Source organism: Drosophila guanche, unplaced genomic scaffold (genome assembly GCF_900245975.1).
Source record: "Drosophila guanche unplaced genomic scaffold, DGUA_6, whole genome shotgun sequence".
Classification (NCBI taxonomy): domain Eukaryota; kingdom Metazoa; phylum Arthropoda; class Insecta; order Diptera; family Drosophilidae; genus Drosophila; species Drosophila guanche.
Genome location: NW_022995766.1, coordinates 187,683 through 199,356, shown reverse-complemented (window position 1 = coordinate 199,356; position 11,674 = coordinate 187,683). Strand labels below are relative to the sequence as shown.

The 11,674-nt window shown below is 45.6% G+C and overlaps 1 protein-coding gene across 1 annotated transcript in view; it reads right to left on the bottom strand.

Moving 5' to 3' along the window:
- Positions 1–3,706: 3,706 nt before the first annotated feature.
- Positions 3,707–11,674, bottom strand: part of LOC117591137 (protein madd-4) — an 86,466-nt gene continuing 78,498 nt past the window's right edge. Inside the window, exons 16-21 of the mRNA XM_034284248.1 lie at positions 6,370–6,750; positions 5,461–5,844; positions 5,235–5,385; positions 5,148–5,165; positions 4,738–4,757; positions 3,707–4,557 (exon numbers count right to left, since the gene is read on the bottom strand). Coding sequence (XP_034140139.1) covers positions 4,516–4,557; positions 4,738–4,757; positions 5,148–5,165; positions 5,235–5,385; positions 5,461–5,844; positions 6,370–6,750 — 996 coding nt within the window. The 3' untranslated portion in view covers positions 3,707–4,515. The remainder of the gene's footprint in view (positions 4,558–4,737; positions 4,758–5,147; positions 5,166–5,234; positions 5,386–5,460; positions 5,845–6,369; positions 6,751–11,674) is intronic.

Sequence of the window (11,674 nt, the reverse complement as noted above, 5' to 3'; positions counted from 1 at the left end):
GTGATCTGATAGATCTGATCTGCCCATTCTCTACAGAATTGCGATTTTCGTCATTTGTTGGTTTGGAAGGAGGCGGGTCTAAATTTGAATTTATACTTGTAACAGTGTGATATCCCAGATATCTGGCTTCATCTGGCTCTAGCGTTTATAGTCTCTGATATACAGTCGATAATCAAGAGGGACGGTAGACAGACATAGACTCGGCTATTGATGCTGATCAAACAAATATATACAGGGACCTCCCGCAACAGACGGTGCGTGAACGGGGATCAGAGGTGGCAATCCTCAGCGAGCCCTACAGGGTTCCCAGCAGCAGCGATTGGGCCACAGATCGCTCGGGCACTGTGGATATGTCGGCCGATGGGTTCGTCAGAGGCAAAGTAGATGGTAAGTGGGTCTACAGCTGCTACCTGGCGCCCAGCCTCCCCGCTGGAAGCCTTCAGCAGAATCATGGACGAACTGGTCGCAGACGTATGAGGCCGAAGCGACGTCGTAGTCGGGGCGACTTCAATGCCTGGGCCCAGGAGTGGGGATCCTCCCAAACCAACGCTAGAGGACGCACGGTGCTGGAGGAATTCGCCACCTTGCACATGGTGCTGCTCAACGAAGGATCCCAACGTTCAGCAGGGGAGGCATGGGGTCAGTTATTGACCTCACATACACCAGCAGCACGTTGGCTAGAAACTCCAGTTGAAGAATCTGCGACGCCTACACCGCTAGCGATCACGAGGCTATCGAGTGCATGTTTGGCAAGGGAAGGTGTATCTCCAGGTCACGCTGAGGACACGGCATCAGAGTATGACGGAGCCAGCGAGCGGGCGATACTCGGTGCAATACGGGTTCAGGAAGGGGAAGTCGAGGCTAGACGCCATCTCCAAGGTGTTAAAAACTGCAGAGGAAGCCTCCGCTGGTTCCAGGTGGAGGAGGGTTAAAATCCTACTGTCTCGTGGTGACACTCGACATAAGGAACGCCGTCAACTCGGCCGATTGGAGACGCACGCTAGAGGCCCTTCAGCGTTTTAACATCCTTGTCTCACCCGGATTCCCTCAGGGCTCCGTTTTGGAACCCCTGCTCTGGAATGTCATGTACGATGGAGTCCTTAGACTATGCCAGCCAACACCAGCATGGTGGGGTTTGCTGACCACATTGCCTTAGTGGTGGTGGCTAAGCACCTCGCAGCAGTGGAGGAGCTCGCCAACGCGGCCGTTCGAGCCGTGGAGTCGTGGCTTACGGTCGCCGGATTGGACCTGGCAGCGCAGAAGACCGAGGCGGTGCTCATATCGAGCCGGAAAGTTGTCGAAACTGCATGTGTTCAGATCGGTGGCACCACGATACGCTCGAAGAGGGCAATCAAGTACCTGGGGGTGCTCATTGACACTCGCCTCTCCTTTAAGGAGCACTTGGAGTATGTGCAGAGGAAGGCCAGCGGAACCGCAGGATCGCTCTCGCGAATGCTTCTGAAGACCAGAGGCCCGAAGCATGCAACGCGGAAGCTCCTGGCGAGTGTAGTGACGTCGCAGATCCGCGCAGGTGAAGACCTACATGCGAGGCGTTGAGGCGACATACAGGCTGTGTGCCCTAAGGATCGCGTGCTCGTTCCGGACTGTGTCGAACGAAGCAGCGCCGGTCATCGCCGGGCAAGTCCCACTCAGGGAGCTGGTAAGGGAGAGACAAGAGACCCAGGGCGGAAGCGAGGCGACAAGAGCCGAGCTGAAGGCTACCTCAAGGAGGAACAGCATCAGCAGATGGCAGACACAGAGGGACAGTTCACCTAAAGGGCGCCTCACCCAAGCGCTTAGTGGTCATGGCTGCTTTCGCAGCTACCTCAAGCGCTTCGGCCAAGAGACGGAGGACTGGTGCCCAGAGTGCAGAACCGGCATAGTGGAGGACGCACAGCACGTCCTCTTTGAATGCCACCGGTTTAACCATGAGCGTCACCGCCTGGATGCAGTAGTAGGCGCCAGGATCTCCTCCGAGACCTTGGTGCCGATTATGCTGGCCGAGCCAAGGGCATGGAAAGCGGCAGCAGAGTTTTGGAGAGAAGGCGTAAGCAGGTGACGGAGTAGGAGCCTTCGAGCGTGCGGCAGAACCGCGCACGTTGGGCGCTCACTCCCAAATACGGCCCGCACTCAAAATTGTACAAAATTATAAAGTTACAATAATTTAATTACAATCTGTCTGTTTAAACAACAAGTAAATTGCATAATTAATATTAAATTAACAAAAATAGCAGTTTTCCAATGAGCCTTATATACTTATAACATCTTTTCAGTTTGTTGGATTTATCTATCGGGGAGATCTAGAATGTTGTATCTTTACAGTCTTCTTACTGTTAAGCTATTGTCTAAGGCTAAGGCTTAAGGCTAAATTATTTTCGTAGTTGTGGAGTCTGTCGATGTATTTCTTACTAGTTTTATTTATTTCTTCTTTAATGGTTGGAATATTAAGATCTTTGTGGATATTTGCATTAGATTAGTAAAAAGGAGCATTGACAATGTGTCGCAAAGTTTTTGATTAATAACGCTGAAGTATCTCAATATTTGAGTTGCTAGTAGTCCCCCAGAGCTGTATAGCGTAGGTCCAAACAGGCTTCAGTATGGATTTTTAGAGGAGAATTTTGTTTTCCAAAGTTGTTTCTGATTTTCGACTTATCAACCAGGATATTTTTAGTGTTTTAAGTCTGAGTTGTTGACAATTTTCTTTAATGTGGTTTTTCCATGTTAACCTGCAGTCGAGATGCAAGTCGAGATACTTCACACAGGTACTTTGTGGAATTGGTGAGCCGGTAAGTGTAACTTTGGCCAGTTACCTGGTCTTAATGAAAACGATTGGACGGATTTGAGGAAGTTGATTCTTATTTTCCATCGAAGGAACCAGTCTTCAATTAGGCTTAGCTCACTCTGCAGGAGTTCGGAAGCTTCATTTACAGATGTTTCGGTGGCTAAAACGGCTGTATCATCAGCATATGTTGCAAATATATAAATGAATACAAAAAAAAAGTATTATATTATAATTAACCCCGCCACCTTCCGCCCGTACAATGGGCGAAAGTCACTCACATCCACATTTTTTAGAGATACGAGAAAACTAAAAAAACGCTGTTCCGTAGAAAATGCCCATATCAATTAGGATCCCGAATTTGGGTCAGATTTGATCATTATTATAGCCAGATTAACGAAATTGATTTTGAAATACACTTGTAACATTGTGAGCATACAGCAGTCTAGATGCAAAATTTGGTGGCTCTAGCCTTTATATGCGCCCGAGATCCAGGCGCTCAACAAGACGAACGGACGGACAGACATACATGGCTCAATCGACTCGGCTATTGATGCTGATCAAGAATATATATACTTTATGGGGTCGGAAACGTTTCCTTCTTTTGCGGACCGTTTTAAATATTGTTAGCCAACCGTTCATAACAATGTTTGCGATTCATGTTCATTCGCTGTAACGAGAAAGTTGTAACAAAAAACATGCATTTCTGCCAGAAGTTTTCAATATTAAATATTTATTTCAGTTTTGTTTTAATTTTCTTACAATAAATAGCTGTTGCTTTCGCTGTATTTTCTTAATACATATATCTATATTCTTGCTGTATGATACTTAGTATTGGTATCTGTGTTTGTGTGCGGGTTTTGTGGGGTCTGTTTGGGCCTGTCTGTGATCAACATTGGTTAGGTCTCGCATAGACCTTTGGGTTTATGTTTGTTGGTTAATTATCGTATCTATGTATAACTTTTGCTTAACAGCTTAAATATGTATGTACTCGTTCAACATTTACTGGATCTGATCTGCCGTCATGTTTTTGGGTTGTTAATTGTATTTTAGTTGTTAACTATGGATAGCAACTAACATGCCAGGAGGGTTTATAAAACAATTTGCTTATAAAAAACTAATTACAAATACGCATACATATTTAGTTCAATCATATAGTTCTTTCGCTTGGTTTCTTTGGCAAGCCTAAAAATTCATTGAGTCGAAATCGATTATTTACAATACTCATAGGGGATGGAAATTAATAAATGCAGAAACAGAAACAGAAACCAAGGGAAATTCAGGGGCGAAAATTGACAATTGCATAGTCAATGTACAGCTCGATAAAGAAGCCTCTAAATATCTCCTGTTTGCCATAATATTTACATAAATATTTTTAGAGTAATATTCGATTTTGGTAACACATTAGGTAACAGTGCGGTTCCCTTTTTTTTTGTTATGCTTCATTAAGTGATTAGTGAATTTTGTTGATTAGTGTAGAGATATTTGCTAAACATTTGGACTACTTTTGAATCAGCAATTAGTCGAGTCATACATCAACCTTTACATTCATTATTGGCTAAGTTGATTTATCCAAGTCATTCCTTACTCCAGGCATGCATATTATTCCATATTCAATATTCCATATATATGTATATTGTAGTATAGTGAAAATGTAAGCTTATCCTTATAGTTTGCCGCTTGCTGCTGCTGTTGCTGCTCCTGCTGCATTTTATAGTATTTTCCGTGTCATTCATTTATAATGGATTTAATTGCTTAAAGCAAAGCTGCTGCCATCGACTGAGACTGTGCACCGTGGTCAATCGAGGGCCAAACAAAAGGGTTTCTCTTTGTTTGCCAAATCATTTGCCCGAGTGCACAAGTCCTGGGGCAGGTCTAACAATATTTGTCCTTACTTTACTCGTAACTGCAAATATTTGCTCATGTAAAATGTTACATTTTTGTTTATGCTTTGGGGGGAATTTCAATTCATTATTCTCTCACTGTGTAACGAATGTCGAATCTAAAGAATAGGTATACATTATATACCGAAAACCCTCATTTTAATAAAATCCCTGTCGGGAATTGGTGTCAGGGTAAGTGTCGGGAGTGCTTCTGGTAGTACATACATATGAATAAGTTTAACTTGAATTTCTTCCTATAGTTCTTTAAATTTACGGGGGGTACTTAGAGTAATTGCTTGCAGAATTGCAGAATTCGTAGAGTTGTCGTTGCGGCTGCCGTTGCCGACCCGCTAGAAGCTAATTGAATATATATTGGTTCGGCTGCTGTTGGCAGGAGCTGCAGCACTTCTCCTTGTAGCGATGCAGCCGACACAAGCCCATGGAGCGGGCGTTGCGGCAATAGCGCGAAGAGTCTCGGCAATGTAGGGCCGCCGAAGGGGATACTGCGAAGATGGTTAAAGGAATTTTCATTGTACATACATATATTGTGTGTGCCCAGGATCAATACTTACACTTTACCTGGCAGGCAGGACTCTTGCAGACCTCCATGACCGCCGGACGAGGCTGGTGCTTGCACACATTGCCCGCGGGCCTCCGGCTCCCGTACCAGACGCATTGCAGTATGCGGTACTTGATGCCCTTACGACCGCACGGGGCATTGCACTAAGGAGATGCAGAGGAAGAGTGCGGATTAATAATGGATACCTTTAATAAGCCAGGCAGGACTCGGGGACTCACCTCCGACCAGGGCTCCACGCGCCACACACCCTTGCATCGCTCGTTGTAGCACTCCTGTCGTGGCAGAGGCCTTTCGTACTCGTCGCAGGCACTGCCCACGGTGCCGTTCTCGTAGCGACAGCTCACCTCGCGGCGCTGCACGGCCGTGTTCCGTCCGTGGCACCTCGACTGCTGGCAAAGTGTCCACTCTCCCTTGGTCCAGTGCGGACAGGCCTCGTTGCCGCAGCTCTGGAACGTGTTGGGCATCTCCAGTCCGTGGGCGGTGCACTCAGAATTATCCACGACATTGTTTCCGCTGTCCTCGGTGGTGCTACTACTGTTGCTGTTGCTGTTGGCGCCAAAGGCCTTTGCTTTTGCCTCTCTCTGGCAGCTTAACGTGCGTCGCTATGGGAATGGAATGGGAGAGGGGGAAAAAGAATAAATTTCCACATAAAATAAGCAGCAGCATGACGAGGTACGCGGAGAGGGAACCTTCGACTGTTAAAATATTTAGTCTTCTGCTTGATTTTATGAGGCTACTATAGCTGGAGCTGAAGCTGAAGCTGAAACGGTTGCCTGAAGCCAGGAGCGGAGAGAGAGTCCCGTGAACTTGCCAAATTATTGCATAAATGTCGTAGCTTAGATTTTTCCATTTAAGACATTCTGTTTGCCCCGTAACCATTCAGAAATGAAAGCAGCTGCTAAGAGTTCTTATTCATTCATGATTAGGAACCGTTAAGGAGTTAATTGGAGGCGACTCTCTTTGGGTAAGACTTGGAGGATTTCTGCTGTTGTTGCACTTGAACCACCATCCATTTAAATTTCGTAAAAATCGTTGGGTTTCCTCTGTCTGCCATTTCCTCGTTGGAGCTTTAATCTTCCCATTAATCAGGCGACAGGAAAAGGACTCTGTCTTAGCTCTTCACTCACCTGCAAACCGCTGCCAGCTGCTCCACATTCCTGGGAGCACTTGGACCAGTCACCTACTTGCCATTTGTAGACGTAGCCACCGCTCTCGAGGCTCGGCATTGCCGTTGTGGTGCCGCCGTCTGTCGCAACATCAACATCAGCAGCAGCTTTCCATCGACCATGTGGCATGTGAGGCGGTACATCATCTGCATCCGCCTCCGTCTCCGCCTTCTTTGTGTCCCTGCTTCCCACCGACTCGGGGTGCAGCAGCTCTTTGGTCATCACACGCACCGGCTCGTCCTGCTCGAAGTGCAGGGGCTCCAAATCGACGCCATACTTGAGCGCCTCGCCATGCAGCAAATGCTGCCCACGTGAGTCCTTGAAGCGCTGCAGCCACAAAAGCTGTGGACGTCGAAATGGTAAAGAGAGAGAGGGTGAGAGGTATGGGTGAGAAATGTTGGCTTAAATAGTGCAAAAATTCCATCTACATCTCAGAGCCAGGAGCCTGGAGTCTAGAGCCAGTCACAGTCGATGTATTTTTTGTTCGATATGCCAAGGTGGGTAGCTGCAACTTGCTCTGGAGTGCTTTAACGGCCATAGCAATTCCGTTTCCGCTCTCATAACGACCATCGATCTCTTGCCGTGATTGGGTGGATTGGTGGGGATTATGTAAGGTGGGGTGTGTGGGTAGGAGTAAGGCAGTCGTATTTGTATGTTGGATGTTTCATGCATGCGGCACACACTTGAATAACCCTCATCAATAGCTTCACGTTGACTGAGTACGAACTGCGAAATCCGATTAGCCATTGACCCACCACCACCAAGAACGCTACCAAAAGGGAATGCCATTCCGTAGTATCACTCCCCCATCCATATTCCCCATATCCACATCCGTCCGCCTGCTAATTTCCCCTTTTCCGATAACTTCCTTGCTCAAATTTGAATACCAAATGCAGCATTCGATTTTTCGTTCCCAAAACTCTCTCTCTCTCTCTCTCTCTCTCTGGGGAGCTGGACAGGCGTCTACTCCACAGATTAGTGTGTGTGTCTGTGTGTGTGGAATGGGAAAACAACACATAGAGATGGAAGCGTGATTTGTCGTAAGGAGTACTTGGTAGTGCGAAAGTTTTTGCTTTCTTCAATATTCAAATGAAACTTTAATATTTTCCTCTCTTAATCAGAATATCATAAATCCCTACAATCCATTTGTGATATGTATCCTGGTGCTGCCACATAATTCCGTGTATCTGCAAGGCCTTGCCACAAAAATTTTCCTCTCATCCGCTTGCCCCCTTGGTTACTCTTGTGAACTTGTTGTCAAACACCATAGTCTTCCCAGCGTCATCGTCAGGGCTCTGGTCTCATTTTCATTTACAGCTGCCCCCCAGTGGTGGCAGGCATGGACAAACCGAACGGAATGGAGGTGGACTCTGGGTTCTGGGCTGGTTCTCCAGTTGGGCCGTGTTGCATCGAGTCGAAGGGAGCGGAGCGGAGGCGCACACACAAAGATGATTTCCCAAGTGGCACTTGAAATCGACAAATGCGCTTGCATAGTTCTCGTTTGCTGCCGCTCTCTGTTGCTGTTGTTGTAGTTGCTGTTCTTGTTGTTGCCAGCCAGCAACTGCTGCGCTTTTATGTGCAGCGCAGGGACTGTGACAGCCTCTATCTGCCACATCCTTCCCACTCTTGCCTCATTTGTTGGCCAACAGCAGCGACAATGACGCCTCCACAGACGACCGACCGAGTGCTGGCCCTCCCTTTCCCCCGCCAACCGTCCTATCACATTGCCTTTTATTGTTGTCACCGCAATCGGCATCGTTCTTTGTTTCCTCTGCTGCTCCTCCCCTTCTGTTGGGCTTCTTGTCAATATTGCAGCACTCTGACCCCCTTCCCAGGGGTGTTGGTGTAGTGGCATGGGGCAGAGGCACCACTAACTGCAATTTTGTGGGCCCTGTTTGTCGCTGCTCCTACGACAACTGCCATGCGTTCCGTTCCGTTCCGTTCTGCCTGTGAAACTCTAATTAGTTCAAAGTTCCTGCCCTGCTTTTTGGCCAATTTTTGAATGTAAAGGAGCAGGGTCCAGGGAGCAGAGAGCAGGGGGACTGGTACTGTGGCAGGAGCCAGATTATTGTTTTAAAATGTAATGGAAATTTTGCAGGGTGTAGACCGGAAGTTTTTACCTCTCCTTCAAAAGCTGGAATGAAGTTCTCGGTACAACTTTCGGAATCAGAAAGTGGTTTATGTGTGGAACAAGAGGGACAACACAAATACGGATCTTTCCTTAGGCACTTCCTTTGCTCTTAAAGGATCGATAAGGCTAGATATAAATGTTACCCATTTGGATAAATATTCAATCTATAATCTGCTTGTTTGCCTAAGAAAATTGTGATTTGTGGTGTCAGAAAGCCTCAATCTTTATTGGAATTATTCGTGAATATTGTTATTAATTTGTGTGATTTTTTTGCTCTTAATGGGTCAAACAATGAAAGCTACTTTGACTATGCCTCGACTAATAGAAAATATTACGATTATGCCCGATTTTATGCTGCTCCCATCCAATTCATTTCTGTATTAATCTCTATTTCCATGCCTACACATGCAGCGTAACCAGCTGCCAGGATCTACCACTTTGACTGTTAATTCTGTGCTAAAGTTTCTACGACTTCTTCCCCTCCTCTCCCCACCGATTCATTCCGTGATGAAATATGATGATTCCTTCAATACAAGTACGAATACGAATACAGCCACAGGACTCATTAGCAACTGTAGCTCTTGCATGGCATGGCGGAGGAGTCTCGTCTCGACTCGACACAAAGCTAAAATTGGGTCCACGCACATCGTTAAAATCTCACGCCTGACAGAGACACAAACCCCAACTCAACCCTAACCCAAACCCCAACAGAAACTGAAGTGAACGAAAAGCCACAAGCTCGAACAGAAAACAGAAAATACAGAAATGCAGAAATTTGTGTCATTTCATTTAATTTAAGTTTAAATTTAACGAGAAAATAAATACAAAATAATAAAAAATCAGAGAGAGAGACAGAGGGAGAGAGAGAAATGAAAAGTACGAGGGGCAGGGCAGTCAGAAGCTGCAAAAAGGAAACAAATGCAGCACAAAATTGCAGCACAAATTGCATGGAGTTTAAGTGGAGCTATATGCCTCGGAGGCAGTGGCACCAGTGGCAGTCGGTATCCGTGCATCCTGCATCCTAAATCCTGACAGCTACCACCATCCTGCCAGTAGCTGGCTGCAGTGCACTAATCAGTCCAGCCCCTGCATCCCATCCATCGTGCATGCCTGCCATTAATAAATAGTTGCAATAAAAATTAAAAGCCAGCAAAATTCGCAAACATTTTGCTTGATTTAATGCATTTTGCCTTTGCCCATTGAACGCGTGACATGACGAATATGTGTGGCTTCCACATCCAGCCACCTACGGCATCCTCCTATTTCCAGGCTCCCCATCGTGTTTGTGGAAATTTATTAACGCGCTTTGGCGCCCCAACCAAAGTTCCAATTTGATAGCAGAGGAAAAAAGAAAGGGCAGTAATATACTTAATAGGCCAAAAGGCTGGCACATAAATTATGGACAGGCCGAAAGACGGCGTCCCCTGCTGGCGTCCTTCTGCAGTTAGTTAGCTAATTAGGATTGGACCCAGTTCGGTTCCAGTCCAAACGGAAACTAAAGCCAGAAACCAAAGCCAGCAACTAAGGCAGGAACTACGTTCAATAATGATGACGATGATGAAAATTCATTAGCCTGTAGTGGCAATAATTTGTATTCCGAAAGCTAATCAATGGAATGATTCAGACATTCAGGTAGCCATGGAAATCCAGAGCTCCATCCACTCCTCATTAGCAGCATCTCTCGAAATCCCAGAGGCTTCAATGCAATTAAAAATGGAATTGCCAGTATTTGCATTTATACCCAGACCTCAATAGATGTGGCACAAACGAAGGATGGAGATGATGGATTGATGGATGGATGGATGGTGCTGGTGCTGCTGCTGCGGGAAAAACGGAAGTCCTTCTCATAAAAGAAAGCAAAATTATTGAAGGCGATTGAAGTTTATGGCCCAGATAAAATGCCAAATGGTTTGAAATTGAAATGAATGACAGCAGCAGTTACCAGAGGAAGACAGGGAACGAGAGAGCCTAAGATGATGTGAATTGGGAGAGCGGATTAATTAGGAGAAATCGCTTACTTCTCACTCCTTCAGCGTCTGCACATAACTGTTTCCGGCCTCGAGCCTTGTTTAAAGCAAAGATCAGCTCAAGAGAAGCAACTTAAACAGCTTGTTTCCTACTCCTGCTCTTGTGCTTTGCATATCAAATCTCAATCCCTGGATGAGTTCGGAATCATTCATTTATGCATAAAGTGTTTATGCAGTAGCGTACCGTGGAGTCTTTAACGAGTTTCAATAAAAAAAACTTTGGGGCGGAATACAATTAAGAGAGTTTAACACCTGAACAATATTGAGACAAAAAAAAAGTACTACAATTCTATTCACATACGTTGCATCATCTCTAATAGACAGCGAGTGTTCGAGTCCATTACCTGGTATCTTTATACATACATACGTATATACATACATACTACTCGCCCTGTCATCAAGCGATTAGCTTATAAATATTTTAATTAGTTCGACAACTAAAATCGCATGCCTCTCGCAAGCCTCTCGCAAGCCTCTCACACGTCCCTCCTCGTTTGTTTTTTGCCTTTCTCTCATTCCACACTCTGCTTCGTGTAGTATGCGGCTCTGGGGAGGGGGGCGAGCTAAAATGATTATGTCATATGTATGTAGAAACAATTTAAAATGTCAAATGTAAAATTAGAAAAGAAAAACGAACTGAGTACCGGGTATAAAAGTTGTGACGCGTAAGCAGCGTCCCACTCTCCCTTCTCGTTTTTTTGTTGTGTTATTTCACTTCGGCTTCATGAAAAACTTTCATTAAGTGGCAATAGGGAAAAATCGTGGGTGGGACACAAGTGAAAAACAAATACCGAGTATATTTTATTTTCCAGAAATTTTGAAAAATTATTATTACGAGCAGAGGGCCATACCGCAAAGAGTTAATCTATGTGCCGCAAACTTTCGACCCAAATTGTTTTACTGTCACCCACTCGCAAGCAAACACACACACACTCATTGATACTCTGACAGTTAGCATATGAACATACATATATGGGTTTGCTTGTGCATCTGTGTGGGTGTTCCGCGATGTAAGCATGCTCGACCGCTTAATACTTTTAGTGGTTCGCATTCGCATTCTTTTTTTTTTCGCCTACCCACAAACGGTACAAAGCGCGTTGAAATTTGC